Here is a 19,988-nt window from a genome sequence, read left to right on the forward strand (position 1 = left end):
CTTTTACTCCACTACATCTCGGATCCAAATATTGTACTTTTACTCCACTACAGTTATTTGAAAACTTTAGTTGCTAGTTACTTTGTAGATTTAGATTGTTATTACAAAACATACATTAACCACTTCAGTCCTATATACATTTCGGCCATTTGAAAATAGCCGATCTACAAGCTCACAATGTGTCGCGATGCGCCACATTGTGAGCTTGTAAATCTGCTACTTTCAAAAGATTTTAATACATTTTGAATACTTGTGAAATGGGACATTCTGCATAATGAGTACTTTTACTTTTGATACTTTAAGTACATTTTGATGTCAATACTTTTACTCAAGAACATTTTGAATACCATACTGTTACTTGTAACAGAGTATTCGATGACTCTGAGGAAGATGCAGTAGCATCAAGGCTTTATCCAGTGTGTTCTCTTCTTCAACGGTAAATCATATTAATTTCAGGTTTTCTTAAACACATTCTTGAGCAGGTCATGACAGGCAAACATTCGGCAAAAATAAGCGGAACATTCAGTAAAAAAAAATAGCCAAGCTTGTAGATCGGCTATTTCAGGTGAAGAGGTTTGGTGAAGATGGGGCAAAACAAGGAGGGGACCAAGTACATACCCCTGGGGGACCCCGGTCAACAAGTGGTTAAAATCAATCTTCAAAATGTGCAATCTGGGGATTATGTCACAATTATTACACAATCGGCTGATGATCAGAATTCTTTTTAGATTAATTAATTTACGTAAGCGTCATAATCGCTTACATGTAGAATTTATTTTCATACATTTTGAAACATTTTCAAAAATAGCGGAAATAGCAGATTCACAAGCTCGCGTTGTGAGCTTGTAGATCTGCCATTCTCAAAATCTTTTAAAGTATAACATTATTAAATAGTGGCCTATTTTGGCCAGAGTACTGTACATTATTTATTTTCATTATTGGTACCGGTCATCGTCAGTCGTTTCTTCGTATATTTAAGTTGTTAGTCAGATCTGTCTTGTGCAACCAATGAAAACGCTCCGCTCACATTTCACATGAACCAATCAAAACACTCCACCCACATTTCATGGCGTTACACAGTAAAACCCGGAGAGTTAATTCAACCACACAGGAACCCTAGCGTCAACTATTCTGGAGTGAACATTGGGTGAAAATAGTCGATCTACAAGCTCACAATGTGTAGTCAGAGTAGCTCAGCCTGAAGCCCAACTAGACTAATATCTCCCCTGGCCAAGGAGGGAGTCCCTCTTGGCGTGAGCGGTAAAGGTTTGGCTTATAGCTTCTTGAACGCTAGCATCCCTAATCTGCGGGGGAACGTTCGCCGAAGATATTTTCAGCGAAGAGATTTGGAGTAGAGAGGAGAAAAAAAGGGCACCAAGTACAAAGCCAATTCACGTTTACTAAGTACAGAGGGTTTCAAGTGGTTAAGCCACGCCCCACACGGGAACTCTTAGGTCGGAATCTCGGGTGTTACACTCACCTCTTCAGACTCCACCTAACTCCCTAGCACTCACCTCTTCAGACTCCACCCCACCCCCCTAGTACTCACCTCTTCAGACTCCACCTCACCCCCTAGCACTCACCTCTTCAGACTCCACCTCACCCCCTAGCACTCACCTCTTCAGACTCCACCTCACCCCCTAGCACTCACCTCTTCAGACTCCACCTCACCCCCTAGCACTCACCTCTTCAGACTCCACCTCACCCCCTAGCACTCACCTCTTCAGACTCCACCTCACCCCCTAGCACTCACCTCTTCAGACTCCACCCCACCCCCCTAGCACTCACCTCTTCAGACTCCACCTCACCCCCTAGCACTCACCTCTTCAGACTCCACCTCACACCCTAGGACTCTTCATTCCTTGTATAACATCTTGTTGCCTGTTTTAATAAATACTATGCAAATCGTTGCTGTCAAGCAGAAACCTCTTATCTCCATATTTTAGCTTTGTGTTTTTTTGTAAATTAACGCCCTTCTTGATCACACTACAGCGTCACACAAAAGCATCAAAAGTAGCAGATCTACAAGCTTGTCGATCTACAACTTTTGCTGTTTTTCAATTTGAATCCTGAAAAGTAACAGTTTGGACATTTGAGATTTCCACCCGACAGACACGAAATGTATGTTGGTTACTTGTTTGTTTGATTGATTGATTGATTGAATACTTTATTTGACAGAAATGCAAACAGCACGAGCACAGTCAAACACTTGGTCTAAAAGGATAGCATATTCACATATGTTATTTAGATAAGACATACATACACTCACGGTTTGCTTGACTACAAATGCAAAGTATATCTTAGATACAGTAGCATATACGTTTGATGTTGGTAATCTAGTTATTTTGTAGCACTACATTGCTTTCTTTTAACTCTGTTTACCATTTACCCGTAAGGCAACTCTCCACCGCGCCGACGTCGGCCGCGGAAGGCGTTGGAAAGCGTCTGCTGCCGAAAATCAGTTGTAGATGTTGCCGTGCTGTCGGGTCGGGACTTGTAGGACAGTGTCGGACACCGACCGAACATGCTCGGTCGGGTCCCGCCAGCTAGAGCCCGTCGATAGCCACGGAGTGGTGAAGAGGAAAGAGAGAAGGGGGGTAAAGGTACACCTCTCGTCTGCTACTGGTGCAGAAGCAAGCCTAAAAATATATTTGAAAATTGTATTATATTATATACTTAATAAATACCCTTTTCTTTGTGGTTTTTGAATATTTTTTGACACAGAATCAAATGTGTCATGGTCATGATTCACTATGAGCCTGGACGGCTTGGTTCCAGGCTTAAAAGTAATTATATAAATATTTAAATGAATGGGCTTTCGATCTGTGGAACCACAAAATGGCCACCCACTGCTATGCCCTATAGGAAACAAAGTTTTAAACTAGCAGGTGTAGAAGTGGATTTACAGTCGTGATTGGACAGCTGATAAAAAAGCAGTCCAGGTTATAAGCTCATTTCTCAAAAAAAGAATATAGACTACACTACAGTATATATATTCAACTTTAAAAAGCGCTCCATTCGGCCAGAAAAGGCACTCGGATGAGCGCCTTCTAAAAGCCGCCGGAATGCGGTCGCAGTTTTGGTCATTTCTCATAGAGTTTAATGTAAAAAAGCGGTTATGCCACTATAGCGGTACCTATTGTTATTTAAAGGACCATAGAGTGAACGCTACCGAAAGGGACATTGACGGCTCAAAAAAGGAAGCTTATGGTCTGCAGCGGCATTGGCTCGCTGCTGCAGCACGTGTGACGTAACTTAAACTTGAGTCGGATGTTTGTGTGTATGTCACTCTGTCTGCAAGTCTGTCCACAAGAGGGCGTTACTGCAATGTGTTATCTACTGATACCAGCAATTTGGGGATCAGTTGCTGACCCCTACTGGTGAAATTGAACTACAACACCACAGGTACCGAGCTTGTAACCACTTTAACCCTACATCCCTATTGTGGGCATGTCATTAGAGGCAAAGATTGTCTAAATGTTTCAAAGAGTTTCTAAAAAAAAAAAAGATGTTGAAGCTATTTTCAAATGTATTTATTTACTTTAGAGGGGGGGGGGGAGGGAAACATCATCATCATTTATATTATTGAATAATAATTAATTGGTTTATTTAAAGGCAAAACTGGTAGCTTTTTTTGTTCTACCCTGAAATGGTTCAAAGGACTGGAGGAGTGGTCTACACCTGCTCTCTACGATGAAACAACTGGACCTTCGACTGAGGCAATACTGTGTCTGGGATGAGAAGGGACAAACAAAACGTGTTTGCACAATGAATGCATACGTACATGAAACAATGTTCTCCGCTGCATCTGAAGTCTTGATCTGAATCCAGAGTGTACTTGACTCTGCAAGTACACTCTGATCAAGTACACGCAGATCAAGTGACAAAACACACATTTGTAGGGTCTATTTTTATACTTTCAAAGTTAAATTAAAGGTAAGGTAAGTGATCATTTTTGGTTAAAACAAAACAAGGTAACAACATTTCAGCCAACCAGGAGAGACCCATTTATCAGCTTCATTTTTATAGTGTCATCACTTCCAATTTCACTTGTTTAGTCTGTATCCGGTCTGAGTTCTCTATCCTGATTGGATAAAATGTGTATCCCAAACTGAAAATGCATTTTCTGTTTATAAAAGAGCTGGAGAGACATGGAGACTCCTGTTACTGAACAACAGACTCTATAGCTATAGTACTATGAGAATATAGAGCTATTTTACTTCAAAATCACTTACCCTATCTTTAACATTAAATTGACATTCAGGATTTTACTGTGCGGTAAGCCTCCGTTCCTAACCGAAAGAAACTAAAAGACATTAACGCCCAGAAAAGTAAAAGGCATTTCTTAAAAAACACATTCGCTACGCACACACCCACTTACAGAAGCACGATAGCAGATGCTCACTGGAGCGTGTCGATTTGTTTTCGTTTTTTTTAAGACCAAGAAGACATCGAAAGCAATTGTGTTGCTGCAAAACAAATACAAATTATAATTACACAGTAGCAACGCAAACACACAGTACTCCTTTGTCAGTCAGTCAAACAATGGCTGACTTGTTCACAGCCAGTACAGCTTCACAAATGTCAGTGACTCGCTGACACGCGCGCACAAACGCACACCGAGAGGAACTTTTTTTTTACGTTTTTTTTTTTTTTTTAAGAAGGGCGGTTTTCCAATCAGCCAGATAATAAGTCAGATACTGGATACTTGCACCCATTACATCCGATGATCTTCCAGGGGAGCGACCGACCGACACTTGTGGGCCGTTCCACGGACATTTCTCATAGTTCTTTGGCTAAACAGAGTATACAATCTGAACTCCTGTAGGCAAAGAGAAACTCAAGCTTCTTCAGCCCACGACCGCACACAGACACGTCCCCGTGCAGGGCACAAACCCCCTGGCCAGCAATCTTCTGAAGAGAGTCACCCACACATATGTGAGGGGGAAAGGAGGACCAGCCCCCCACCCACACCCACACCCACCAGGCATCTGCTGACTGATAACAGCCTGAATTCACCTGCGTGACGTTTTTCAAAATCGCCGACACCCTGACGTGGAAAATACAGAATCCACCTGTCCCATCGACGTCCCACGGTGGCCTTTTTTAGATGACAAGAAAGCCGAGGTCCAATCGCGTACGCTGTAGGAGAAGGTCAGCTCGACGTCCAATCACATAGGGAGGACGAGGAGGAGGAGGAGGGGAAGGGGGGGGGGTCCTTGGGAAAACGGAGAAGACATGTGGTGCGTGAATCTTATCTTCCAGTCAAGTTCAAAAGGGGCGGGGTTGCCGTCGATACCTATAGCCCCCGCATATCCCCCCCCCTATGTGGGGGTGCTGTCCGTGGAGCGGGGGTCCGCCTAGTGCTCTGGGCTGCCTGGAGGTTTGGCGGTGGACGTGAGGATCTTCATGTACTGGGTGAAGATGGCCTCAAACGCCTCGTCTCGGTGGATCATGGCGCCAAACACCAGCGGCTGAGTACACAGAGAAACGACAGTTACGTATTGTCACCTTCTTAAAATAATGGCTGAAAAAAACCCTGAAAAGAACTGGAAACTATATGATATTTCTTAATCATTTCACCCAAAAAAGTTTATAAGAATATATGGCTATTGACGTACAAATAACGCTGTCTGTCAGTTATGTAACATAAGAGGATTAAATGACTTAGGCCAATTTGTGTTTTGACTTAGGCAATTGTAAACCTGACTTAGGCCAAATTGTTTGTGGAGTAACTGACTTACTCCAGATTTAGGCAATTTGTCTGGCCTAAGTCGCAAGACAATGTGACTTAGGCCAAGAACAATTGTCACATTTTATGTCACTGTTGAGTTGACATAGGCCAATATACTACTGGGGTGGGAACAGCATGATCTTTTCAATAAGGATTTAGGCGATTTTACGAAGAAGAGCTGATTTAGGGAACAAATTACTTAGGCCATACATTTTTTTAGCAAGGTGACGGTATGTAACTACGGTTATATGAATCCCGAATAACTGCCAGAAGCGGTGCTTAAAGCGCTGAATATTTAGTGCTTTAAGCACCGCCTCTGGCGGTCAGAGGGGATGGAATAGAACACACGACTTCCTGTCTAAAGCCATACTACGTCACTTTTAATGAAACACAAGAGTGAAGATCAAAGCAAAACTTGCTCTGTAATAATTTTGTAAGGGGGGGGGTATTTTCTGGAACGCAGGGGAGGAAAATTGCTTCTACAGTTTCACCCAGGAGATTGCTGCTCAGATGGCTCTGATATATACAGTAGATACCACATTGGCTGCTGCTGCTCATTGGAGCGATGCCTCAATGTGGCCGCCATATTGGCAGGGGCAGGTCTGTGTCTTCTATTGCATTTAATGTATGGCCCATGTATGTCTATTGGAGCAGGAGGCCTCTCCACAATAACAAGTTATCATAACTCACTGATTTATTCTCCGGTTAAGAATCAAGTGTTTGTTATGAAAATGTGGGTTTTCTTACGTAAATAGTAGGAGTAATGATGATTATAAACAGAAATACGTTTTAATCTCAGGTACTTTATCTCTATGGGTCTCTCTATCCACTCAGCCATATTTGTACCTCTGAGAGTGTACGAATGTGTTACATATGTACACTCTCAGAGGTTAATGAACCCTGAGGATATCACAGTGTAGTTCTAGTGTGTGCTGCTGCGAACCTTCTGTGTGGAGGGCGTGGCTATGGAGATGCCCATCCCACTGCCTGGCAGAACGGACAGCACCTTGTACTGGAAGGACACACGGAAACACAAGAGGCTCAATACCAGTAATAATAATAAAAATGATAATAATCATCTTTATTGTCCCCTCGGGGAAAGTCATCTTCACATTCTGTTCACAACAGAAAAACACATTAAACCACGCTAAGACAAATAGACAATGCATGAGGTCCCCACTATACACAAAAAACAGCGAGGCAGTTTGTTTAATGCCGCAATGGCTGAAAGGACAAATGTGAATGGGAAAAACTCTGCCATCTTCATCCAAATGGCATAAGTTCAAAGTGACAATGTAAGGGATGATTAATGTCACTTGCTATTTTGAGTGCTAAGCGTGTGATGGCCTTATTGTTCATATCAGAAAGTGTTGGTGTGGGAAGTCCGATAATCTTGGAGGCAATCCACACACACACAATAGAACCTGGAGTATACATTTAACTCTTTCTGACACTTAAAGAATAATTTAGGCCTGGTAGCGATTGTTTTGGTTTCAGCTTGTCTTGTTATGGTTCTTATACAGGAACCAGTATAACTATGATCTGGTCCCTGTGCTCGTCGTTGGCAGAACTACCATAGCACCAACCTGTGTCAGACTGTGTGTCTAACATGCTTTTCCCCATGATATCACGTACATTAAAGCTTATCTCCTTTACGGTGCCACCTCCAAAGTTCTCAAGAAACTGCAATATGTGCAAAACTTGGTTGCCCGCCTCCTCACCAGAACCCAATCCAGAGACCACACCACCCCAGTCCTACATGACCTTCACTGGCTCCCAGTAAAACATAGAATCAATTTAAAAATACTGATCCGTTGGGGTGGCATTTAGGTGGCATTAAATGTGTGAATATAGTCAATACACTTTGTTGTAACTTAAAGTGATATTTATAGTTTTTGGTTAAAAGGTTAAAGCTCTATATTAGGATTGTAATCATTGCTATAGAGTGTTTGTTCAGTAACAGCCAGCTCTTTAATAAACAAAAAACTAATGTTCAGGTGGGTTACCAAATTCAGCCAATCAGGAGGGGGTACCACTTTATCAGCTTCCGTTTTTATAGTATTCCAGTTCCAATTGTGTCTGCTCATTTCTTTGTGTCATCACTTTCAAATTCAACTGTTTATCCTGTATCCTGTGTGAGTTCTCTCTCCTGATTGGATAAAATTGGTATCCGGACCTGAAAATGCCTTACCTTCTGTATGTCTGTGATGTCTATCAGCTTGATGACTGTATTCTTACCTTCTGTATGTCTGTGATGTCTATTAGCTTGATGACTTTATTCTTCTTGGAGGCGTTGGACCTGGAACTAGAGCTCTCAAAGCACAGTGAACTGAGAGAGAGAAAGAGAGCAATTGAGGAATGAGTGAGAATAGAGAACCAAAATCTTCTGTGATATTTTATCAGTCATACCAATCAATCGAGAGAGAGAGACACACAGAGAGACAGAGAGAGAGAGAGAAGCAGTGTGTTTACCTCTCTGTGACGTACAGAATTCCATTTCTAATGTAGTCTGTAGGCATCTTTCTGTCTCTGTTGATCAGACAACACCTCCAGCCGTTCTCACACACTGAGGACAAAACATACATAATTGTTAACACACTGAGAACAAGAAGACACACGCTAACACACCAAGGACAAACACACACGTTCCAATAAGGGGCCGTGTCTGTCGTGTCTGTCACTTGATTTTATTACCTTAATAAACATTGTACTATATGCTTCTAGTCGCTCTTCTTTCAATCACCATGATATGCGCTTTGGTAAATTATGGTCCCATTAATTGATGATAAAGTATGGTATGCTGTAGGAGGGCGTGGCTACCTTGTGATGATTTGGTTGACAGGCTACACAACCAATAGCATTAATTCCCCACCCCTGCTCTGGTCCCAACCAATAGTATTAATTTCAGAGTCAATTTTTCGGACCGGATATTAGAGTTACATACAAGAGTACAAGAGATATCTGTGCAACAGCTGCAAAGTGTGCATATTTAAGCAAGTATTTTAAAACAGTGAAACCTACCGAGGAAAAAGAAACAGAAAGTGATCATTTCTACGACTCCAGTACAAAAACCCACAGCAAATAAAGTCGGTCTACACCAGCCTTCAACAATAGCGGTACATTCAGTGGTCAGGTTCGTTCAGAAATCAATTGAAGAACGCAGGAGCGAGCTTTCCATATAGCCACGTGCGAGAACGTGCATACACGCAGTACACTACACATGTGTCATTGTTTACGTCGTCATATGCTTTTAATTTGAAGGTTTAACAGGATGTTCAATGTGTTTTTGTGAGTTAAGATAAGTGACCGGCGTGCTCTATGCCGGTGCGCTGTGTTAAGTTACACAAGTGGCGGAAACAGTGCTCTCTGATTTTCACAATACAATGTAATCCACCCGCGTTTAGTTCAGTATTATAATATTTTTCACCCAACACGTGTAAACTTAAGATAATAGGTTAACAACAGTCTCGAGTCGGTCTCAGACAGTCAGGGGGGGGGGTGAGGAGACGGAGACTCGGTCGAGAGAGGCAGAGAAATGCAGACGTGTGTCCGTGAGCAAGACAAGGATTTAACTTCATTTAAATCAGCACAGTGTAAGTTAACGTCAGTCAGCGCCGTCAGCGCCATCTTCATAATAGATAAATACACATTCAGAACAGAATAATATTTTTTTTTAAATAATAAAAAAAGTAAAAGATCATATTTATTTTTCTTCCTTTTTTTCCCCCCTCGTGTTTTTTCGGGCTTTCGGGCCTAACATGATGGTAATACTCGGGTTCGGGCCGAGCCTCGGGCCGGCCCAGTTGGGCCCAGTTAGGGCCGAGCCTTAATTTTCAGGCCCGTTGAGAACTCTACCGGATATAGCAATATGGTGGATTTGAAATTGCTGAAAAATAGGCAAAATAATCATATTAGAAGGACCCCCAGTTTGGGAACCACTGTTCTATGTGGATATGGCCCCTTGCATAACCTTTAACTAGCATAACCTTTAACTAGTGAAAATGGAAGTTGGAAACGCACGCAAGACATTTACACCATGGCAATGAATGTGTTAAAAACGAACACAGGATTTAGCTGCGGCCTTCTTTTAGGTAGTGGGCTAGCCCGGAGTGAATGGTCTCACCCGCCAGAGGGCGCTCCGTCTCCGGCAGGTTGAAGATCTCGTGGAAGGCTCCCTTCTTGGTGCTGTGGAAGCGACCCGTCTCCTCCTCTCTGCTCACCCCTAAGGGCACGGCCGCTATGCTGCTCCTGGAGGCCACCAGAGGCTGGACCTGGTGAGGAGAAGGAGGTGAGAGGGTGACAGGGAGGGTGGGGAGGAACAAAGGATTGATAGGGGAGAAATGAAGGGAGAGAAGAGAGAGAAATGTGTTTAACAGTGAGATGGTTCTGGACACCATGCACTAAGACTGGGCAATTACGCCAAAATACTGTTTGTTTTAAAACCCACATTAACCAACTTAGTCTTGCTCGTGTAGGTCAATACAATAATTCGTTTTTTTTTTCTTAATAACTTTTAAAAAAATGTCTTATATATCAACGAATCGACGCAATAAATGTCAAATATATTTTTTATTTTATAATAAACTAAAAGATTTAGTCTGAACTATACACCTTCAGTGCACAATGGTGGCGTGCGAAAATAGAAGATCTGCAAGTGTAGTGTGAGCTTGTAGATTTGTTATTTTCACACACGCAAAAATTCAATAATTGATTAATCGTAATCGAGCCAAAGGTTTAAATGGTTAATCAACACAAAGTAACCCCAACGTACCAAGACCTACCGTCCGACACAAGAGTTGAACTAATACTCAGGATCTTGATGTACACCACACTAATCACACTAATCACACTAATCACACTAATCACACTAATCACACTAATCACAATTGTATTTCACCTCAAACTTCCCCGATGTGCCACAGATTATTTTGGGCAACATCGTGTCTAAAGTTTGGGCTACTTGGTGGTAATTTGTGGCGGTAGTGCGTTGTAACGTACTGTAGCGGCTACTTTTTTGTTTTTCTTTTAGCATTTGGGATAACAGTGGTACCTTAGGTACTCAATATATCATCCAAACATCACTTCATGTACTTTCTTAAAGGGATAGTTCACCCAAAACATAACTTTTTTTCTATCGATGAGATGCGCCATATTTTTTTGTTTTTGTCGCATTCCTAAGCCAATAATTTGATGACCAGCGGACCGGTAGGTAGCGCTTCCGGTAGGAGACACAAAGGAGACTCTTCGTGTCTCCTACCGGAACCGCTGCCGGTCATCAAATTATTGGCGTAGGAATGCGACAAAAACAAAAAAATATCCATGAATTCAAGTCTCCATGGGGTGACTAATCGATAGGAAAAAAAGGGGTGAACTATCCCTTTAATTTGAGTATAGCCTTGCAAATGCATCTCCGATGCAGGCGAGGGGGGGCTGGTGGTGGCATCGTGCAAAGCAGAGATCACTCATTTGTTTAGCCAACACACTGTGTTCGTTACAGCGTTACAGCATAACACAGTTTAGCCGGATTTGTCGGTTAGTTTTGACGCCGATATGTGGACAAAACCTGTCTGAAAGCTGGTTGCGTGTGTGTGTGTGTGTGTGTGTGTGTGTGTGTGTGTGTGTGTGTGTGTGTGTGTGGTTTAGTGGATTAGTGTCAACCGGGGTCCGAGTGCAGATTGTCTGTGAAGCTGCCATGCCGTTCAGCACAGGGACACAAGAAGAGTGGGCACTGAGGAAGAGTCGGCACCTCGATGTAAGATTGGCTATTTTGTCCTAAATGTTAAAAGATAAAACATTTGAAAAGTGATCTACTCTTAAGTAACGTAAAGTATACATGATGTGAACATTCACGGTACAGCACATCATTATCAGACTTAAATGCTACCCCCAAAATGATATGTATTTGGCCGCGGCCCCCCATCTGAAAATATTTTGATCCAGGGACCCCCAGAAGCAAAGATTTGAGTTACAAATGTTCGCCTAAAAAATATATATATATTCAAAGATTTGCACAAATGTTCAAGATTTTTCAAAAATAGCAGATCTACAAGCTTGTAGATCTGCTATTTCTGAATAGCCAAAGTATAAAATAATGGTTAAAGTGGTTGCTTTCCTGGTCTTAATGGGTTAACCCATTGAGACCTGGAACGCATCTGTGTCACTTTAGATTTCCTTGGCTATTCAAAAATATTTGAAAAATCTTGAAAAAAAATATTTTAGATTTTTTTCAAAAAAATGTTTGGATTTAGAAAACATTTTTAAAAATCGCCTCAGGCCTTAAAGGGTTAAGACAGTTTTCCCAAATATTGTATTATTTAACATTTTGGACAAAAAAGGCCAAGTTTACATGGAGGTGCCCACGCCTCCTTAGTGCCCACTCTTCCTGTCACCCAGCAGAGTGCCCTAACCCACCCACCGTGCACCCATGCTCAGCCCAGTTGGAAGCCATTCATGTACACTTAATCTGACTGAAGTCTCCTGGCTGGGTCCTCATTTTTAAAAATCATATTTAAACCTTCTTATGACGTCAGCAATAGGCTCTATGCACAGCAGCCATAGTATCACTTCCTTCACAGGTGTTACCAATGATACTAATGAAGGCTCTGTTCCATTTAGTGTAGCACAGTGACCCCCATACGGGTCCATTTGGTTCCATTTGTACACTCTCAGAGTTACACACCCGTAAGAAGTGTTTCCAGTGAGCCAACATGCACAACATCAGCACCCTGACTCTGTTTGACCAGAATGGAACAGAGCCTTCATTAGTATCATTGTCTTCATAATATGGCTGCTGTGAATAGAGCCTATTACATTTAGATATCGTCGCGGTCAGGGCAGAAACCTCTCATCTCCATATTCTAACTTTTTGTGTGTTTTTTTTTTTTGGTAAATTAACGCCCTACTCGATGATACTGCGGCGTCACATGAAAGCATCAAAAGTAAGCAGATCCATGTTGTGACCAGAGAACAAATCCCTTTTTACACCGTAGTTGTGCGTTAACTCATTCACTGCCAAAGTAAATAAAGAAATAAAGCCCAGACTGCCAGCGATTTTTCGTTGTCCTTACCTATCCTACGTATATATATATATATATATCTCCCGATCGTTGCTAATTCACTGTGCTTCCGCGGAACAAAAAAATGTCATCGTGACCCCCCGTTTGTTTGTTATAGGCCATTGAATATAGCGTGTCTCGCCAAAAATGCAGAGCAAAACCGGGGAGGCGAGATACAGGCGTTTTTTTTCTAGATCGATTAACAAGGAGGTGCAGGAGATCTTGCGATCATGTGATCTCCTGGTTCAGTGTGTCACTGAGGATGAAACTGTCACTCATGTGTTAGTGAAGAGCGCCATCTAGTGGAAAAACTAAAAAAAGAAAACACAGCAGGCGTCAAAAGACGTCTTTGGCGGTCTGGGCTTATGATTTACAAACGTCGTTGGCAGGGAATTAGTTATGCTGACAACAGAAAGAGAGAGATAGGCAATGACACCTGTACCATGTTATATGCTATGTCGAAACACTGAATAAATGATCAGACCTAAACATAGGCGACAGAATTTTCCCAAAAAAAAAGTTTTTGCTGAAGCATTGGGCGATGTTTATGAAAACAGTCTAATGTTTAGATGACTGACGTTTAGCCACTCGAAACCCTAGCATCCCTATTCTGGGCCGAACATTTTGCTACAAAGCTCAAAACGTGTTGCAAGGCAGTGCGTGAGCCTGTAAGATCTGATATTTTCGCCGAAGGCATTTGGTGTACAGCGAAAACAGGAGGAGCCCTAGTATTGAGCCCTGAGGGACTCCGGTCAACTAAGTATATACAGGGCTTAAAGGCGCTGTAAGTGATATCTGTTTGGTTGAACAATTTGTTTGGTTGAAACGTTAAACATCTAGTATTCTCATAGTAATCATCGTTGTAGTTTGTTCAGTAACAGGGGTCTCACCATCTCGCCATCTCTTCAATAAACAGAAAATACTCTCTCGGGTTAATGACATTTGTGTCCCATACTGAAAATGTATTTTCTGATATTTAAAGAGCTGGAGAGACGAGAGGGAGACTCCTGTTACTGAGCAAACACTCTATAGCAATGATTGCTATGGGCACATTAGAGCTATTTAACACTTACTTTAACAAAATAAATATCACTTATACTCCCTTTAAGAGGTTAAGGGGGTGATTCTACACACTAGAGCTACTCAGTAAAATACTGGGGTTTAAATTATCGCAGCACTCAGCCATTTTCTACAGTGTGTCAGTGACAACATGGATTCAAAATGTCTGACGTATCGTGGAATTTGTATTTCTGATCATTTGAACAAAGCCTGATGATGGTGTCACCACTGTGTTGAAAAACAAACAAACAGTGAAACGTCAAATTTACAGACATTTGAATCCATTCCATGTCACCAACAAGCCAAGTCACTCCCATGAGGTGTGTGTCTCTCTCACATACACACACACACACACACACACACACACACACACACACACACACACACACACACACCCAGCCACTAGCAGTGTGACAGACTCATTGGCATCCATACCTTCTCGCCAGACAGCTGAGAGAGAGGAAAATGACAGGATAACGTGATTCATACCGTGACAAATCACACACACACACACACACACACACACACACACACAGCATACATACCTCATGAAGCCCGGTTTGTGTTCGGTCGCACGACGGCGGCGCGGCGCCGAAAACAGCCGACGCATAGTGACCTTGTAGATCGGCTATCTTCGGCGTGCGCGAACACCGTCGTTATGACAGAGCACAAATCAAGCGTAACACGTATACTGTACAGACAGTGAAATATAACACATGATATGGGTTGAGGCATTCATTTCACACTTTATTTTTTTGTTATTTCAATCAGAGAATCTGCTATCATGTAACCTCAGTAGTAGAATTTTAGAGAGTTGAACTACTCTAAGGTGGGCGCAATAGTCACTTATGTCCACTAGATGGCACTTGTGTTCACTCATTCGACCTAAAAACAACCCCAATGTAATGTTTTTTATACTAGCATGAAATACCTGTATGCGCATTTGAGTGAGTGAGTGAGTAGATGCATGCGTGCTTGCATGTGTGCGTGTAACAAAACTGAAAAAAGTGAGTCTGTGTGTGTGTGTGTGTGTGTGTGTGTGTGTGTGTGTGTGTGTGTGTGTGTGTGTGTGTGTGTGTGTGTCATGTACCCGTCGCGCCACCAGGGCGTTGGTCCTCTCTTTGAGCTGGGGGTCGGTGGGCAGGCTGTGCCACACAATGCTGGGGGTGTCATACTTATCTCTGAGCTTAGGACAGCTCTTAAACAGGAAGTCTATGATGAAGAACTTTATACCTGCATACAGGCCTAGAGGGTGGGAGGGAGGTAGAGACAGACAGAGAGAGATGGAGAGAGAGAGAGAGACACTTCACTTTAAATTGCTTTATTTTCAGTCACAACAACACAGATACCCAGGTCCATATACAAAAGAAAAACACTACGTAACACAAGAAAACTATACTACAGTAATTAAACACATGATATATTAAAATGGAGCATTTCTCTGTGCATATATACAGTATGTGTGTGCTAGCATCCGTCAAGAGGGGGGAGGCTGAGACACAGACAGACAGACAGACAGACAGACAGACAGACAGACAGACAGACAGACAGACAGACAGACAGACAGACAGACAGACAGAGAGACACAAAGCAGGCATCGGAAAAGTGGTGGCTCAATAAACGCAGCCACAGTGAAATGTAATTCTCTCTCCTTGCCTGGAGCTCTATTCAATACCTGCCACTGATTAACTACATGAACCCCTGGTTCTATTTCGGGCAAATTGTGGAGTAGGCGTGTTTGTAAAAAAAAAAAAAGGAAATGTGAGCTTAAGGTCTTTTGTACACTCAGTGAGCCTGATGCGGATCTGATTATCACCCTAGCTTCATCCTAGACATTTGTAAAGAAAAAGTGCTTTAATATCCACCACAGCGACACACAGTATATACAATGTAGGCATTTAGCAGACGCTCTTTAACCAGAGTGACTTACAATAAGCAAGCTAAACACATACATCAAGTGTAGAGAGACAGTGTAGTGCCTCAGTAATCTACAGTATATCACAGGTAAACCAGGAACCTATATCATCAGCCTAAACAATATACTATAAAAAATAACAATCTGTACATTGAAACTATATGATACCAGGTAAACAATGAACCTGGCATCTGTCTAAACAACATGCCATCTGATTTAAACTTTCAAATAACACAAATGTGAGAACAAATGACAAATAACCCTTAGCACTCGACTAGGTCGAGTGCTAAGGGCTAAGGTGGAGTATGAAGAGGCGAGTCTTCAGTGTGTGTGTGTGTGTGTGTGTGTGTGTGTGTGTGTGTGTGTCTCACCCATCATGAAGCCCAGTAGCTTGTAGGGCATGACACAGGAAGTGATGAAAGCGACCCACAGTCCCACATACAGCTTCTGTGTATACTCTGGTTGGACCCACATGAACAGACTGGCGCGCGCACACACACACACACACACACACACACACACACACACACACACGCACACAAAAACACACGTACGTGAGGAAAAAAACATCTTATCGGAAACACTTGTTATACATTCCATTTCTATAATGCTTTACAAGTAAGACGCGCGAACGCTGGAAGCGAATGCAGCGCGAAAATATTGTGTATTTACGGACTTTGTGTGTGTGTGTGTGTGTGTGTGTGTGTGTGTGTGTGTGTGTGTGTGTTGACTGTAGCTGCACTCTGGCGCACTCTGTCGGCCGCACCCAGGCAGTGCACTGCACACAGACACACACACACACAAGCCGAGCAGACTTTCATAGTAAGCTCCACTTGGGCGGAGGCGCCTCCTTCCGCGTTCGCAATAAACATAAGTATAATGCATTATCACGTTGCTGCCGGGGCAGAAACCTCTCCATATTTTTACTTTTAACGCCCTACTACAGTGTCACACAAAAGCATCAAAAGTAGCAGATCTACAAGCTCGAAACGCGGCGCGAAGCGACGCGTTTCGAGCTTGTAGATCTGCTACTTTTTATGCTTTTGAATTTGAATGCTGAAAAGTAACAGTTTTGGATCAATTTGATAATGAGACCTTTAAACTATTTGACTTACTTCTTGATCTTCTCCAAAACATCTGACATCTTACCAAAGAGGTTCTGGAAGAGAAGAGGAAGAGGAAAGACACACCATTATGAATGAATGATGAACAGCCATTCTATTCATAGGTTCCTGGTTCAATCCCCGGCTCTCCCCCTGGGTTAGTGATTTAGACATCAGTGATTAGAAAAAAAAAGAACGCGCATTGCTCATGTACCTGGGCTTTCTGCGCCACGTCAAGCACCAGCTGGAACTTCTCCGATACGGTCAGGTCTTCCTTTGGAGGCTCCTACAGTGGGATTTGCACCAGGTAGTGGAGGGACACCAAGGGAAAGTCAAGTTTAGTATGAATTCAACACTTAATTACAGGGTCCCCACACATTTTTAGCAATGAATTTCCAAAACTTTTCCAAAACTTTTCCAGAATATTTAGCCTATTTTCCAGGCCTATATAACAATCATTCGGCGCAATAATGTGTCTCTTACTCCTATGTAGAATGCCCAAAGATAGGCAGTGTAGCAAAAATAAAGTTTGAGACATACATTAGGCTGCCGTCACACAGCCCGTTCGGCGAAAAACTACTTATGTTACATATTTCGTGTAATATTATTCATGTTTATGAAAATGTTTTGTTTTAACAAAATCAATAGCCAAAAACAATGCATAGCCAAATATTTTTCCAGGACCCTTGATAAATTCCAGGACCTTTGATGATGTTTGATCAATTTCAAACCTTTTCCAGTACTGGATTTTTTTTTTTTTAATTTCAAAATATTTCCAGGAATTTCATGACCGTGGGGACCCTGTAATTAAAAGTGTATTTTGTAAAATAATTAAATGCTACAGAATGAATGCATCATCAGGCTACAGCCTGGATGCAAGAACAACATTGTTAAAGGGATAGTTCACCCAAAACAAAAAAAAATGTTTCTATCGATTAGTCACCCCATGGAGACTTGAATCCATGGATATTGTTTTGTTTTTGTCGCATTCCTAAGCCAAGCAGTTGAGGAAATCACCAGATTGAGGCTTTTGCTTTTATGACCGTTAAGTTTTTATGGAATGTGCTTCTGAACATGTATGCTATTCTGCTACTTTCTATTCTATTGCTAGTTTGACCCCCCCCCCCAACACACACACGCACACACACACACACACACACACACACACACGTACGTGTGTAGGAAGTCTTACCATGGGTTCAGAGACCTCAGGCACAATGCTCCACTGGATCCTCCAACCTCTGGAACAACGGCACAATAATGTGAATGAAAGAATGAATATGTTACAGGAGAAACAATAGAACATTCATATGAATGCATGAGACAATAGAACATTAATATGAATGCATGAAACAATAGAACATTAACTCTTTTCCTGCCGTTGACGAGATTTCTCGTTTTTCTCCGCATGGCTCAGCCAGCCGTCGATGAGAAAAACGAGATTTTTGAAAAGAAAAAAAAAATATATATATATATATATATTATTATTTATTTTTTTGCTTTTTACATTTTTTGTTCATCACAAAGTAAGCAGGAGATAACGCGATGCGAAGATTTTCTGCTCCATTCACTTCAATGTTAAAAAATAAACGGAGACAAAATTCACATTTTACCTATTTTTGCAAATGTATGTTCTCTGGCAGGGAAGGGGGTAGATTGTGTACATACTCTGGCAGTTAAAGAGTATGAATGAATCTGGAACAATATAACATTAATATGAATGAATGGATGTGATGTTAAACATGAAAAGCAGTGGGCCGAGTGTGTTACCTGGCAATGAGGTAATTCAAGGACAACCTCAGGATAGCGAGGAAGAGGAACAAGGGGATGGCCCAGCCATGCCACGCCACATTCATGTAGATCTGCAGGCGGAGAGCCATCACATCAACGCCAAACCAACGCCAACGTGTGTGTGTGTGTGTGTGTGTATGTGTGTGTATTACCATACTTGCGAGGACCAAGTATAGTAGAATTTGAAGAAAAAATACATTGTGAGGACCGTTTTCCTGGTCCTCACAAGACAAATGGTTGTTTTATAGTTAAAAAAAACATTTTTAGAGATACGTTTACAATTAGACAAACATTCAGGTTAGGATTAGACATTTAGAGGCTAGGTTTGGGATTGGAATTAGAGTTAAACATGATTTATACATAGTTGTGTGCCAGTGTCATGCACCGAAAAACAGCCGATCTATAAGCTCACAACGCGTCGCAGCGCGACGCGTTGTGGGCTTATAGATCTGCTGTTTTTTGGCTTTAGACTTACGGTTAAAAATGGCAAAATATAAATATTTTTAAATGACATTCATAAAATGGCTGTCCTAAAGCGTTGATGTCCTCACAAGTATAGTAATACAAACCTGTGCGTGTGTGTGTGTGTGTGTGTGTGTGTGTGTGTGTGTGTGTGTGTGTGTGTGTGTGTGTGTGTGTGTGTGTGTGCGTGTGCGTGCGTGCGTGCGTGTGCGTGTGTGCGTGTGTGTGTGTGCGTGTGTGTGTGTACTCACAATGAAGGCAATAGCAGACGTGTATACGGAGTGCCAGTTGGATAAGGCAGAGAGGTTCCTTAAGAAGTTGGTGACAGGCCTGGCTCCTCGCTCTGAAAACAACAACAACAACATAGTGACTTGAGCTTAGTTTATGCTTCATCACATAACGGTGTAACAGGATGAGGAGATCTGATCTTCAAGTCCCTAGGTGTCGGTGCTTGGCCCTCTCCTGTTTTTTTTTTTCTCTCTACGTTCCCCCCACTCGGACAGATCCTTTGCCGCCATGGCCTCCGTTTTCACTGCTACACCGACAACACACAGCTCTACCTCCCCTCCAAATCCATTACTACTGTTGGTGGAAAAAGTACTCAAATACTTTAATTAAGTAAAAGTACCAATACTGCAATATAAAAATACTCTGTTACAAGTAAAAGTCCAAAATTAAAAATGTACTTGAGTAAAAGTACTAAATATTTGAAAATAGCAGATCTACAAGCTCACACTGCTCTTATTCAGACTAAAAAAAAACACTGTGGAAAAATCTTTGCACTGATTAGTCTAGTGGTTTGCGAGATTAGCCGCAAACAAAAACCAACAACACAGCAAAAACTAAATATCTTCCCCCTTATTAAATTA

General features: G+C 42.0%; 1 protein-coding gene across 1 annotated transcript in view; it reads right to left on the reverse strand.

Annotated features, from left to right (window-relative positions):
- Positions 1 to 1,885: 1,885 nt before the first annotated feature.
- LOC311039452 (GRAM domain-containing protein 4-like) overlaps positions 1,886 to 19,988 on the reverse strand; it is an 82,198-nt gene continuing 64,095 nt past the window's right edge. The window contains exons 8-19 of the mRNA XM_084049340.1: positions 19,371 to 19,462; positions 18,637 to 18,728; positions 18,059 to 18,107; positions 17,081 to 17,152; positions 16,879 to 16,922; positions 16,135 to 16,244; positions 14,939 to 15,093; positions 9,858 to 10,005; positions 8,207 to 8,300; positions 7,973 to 8,063; positions 6,678 to 6,746; positions 1,886 to 5,474 (exon numbers count right to left, since the gene is read on the reverse strand). Coding sequence (XP_083905466.1) covers positions 5,361 to 5,474; positions 6,678 to 6,746; positions 7,973 to 8,063; positions 8,207 to 8,300; positions 9,858 to 10,005; positions 14,939 to 15,093; positions 16,135 to 16,244; positions 16,879 to 16,922; positions 17,081 to 17,152; positions 18,059 to 18,107; positions 18,637 to 18,728; positions 19,371 to 19,462 — 1,130 coding nt within the window. The 3' untranslated portion in view covers positions 1,886 to 5,360. The remainder of the gene's footprint in view (positions 5,475 to 6,677; positions 6,747 to 7,972; positions 8,064 to 8,206; positions 8,301 to 9,857; positions 10,006 to 14,938; positions 15,094 to 16,134; positions 16,245 to 16,878; positions 16,923 to 17,080; positions 17,153 to 18,058; positions 18,108 to 18,636; positions 18,729 to 19,370; positions 19,463 to 19,988) is intronic.

Source organism: Gymnoscopelus microlampas, assembly GCF_963454915.1.
Source record: "Gymnoscopelus microlampas genome assembly, chromosome: 23".
NCBI lineage: Eukaryota > Metazoa > Chordata > Actinopteri > Myctophiformes > Myctophidae > Gymnoscopelus > Gymnoscopelus microlampas.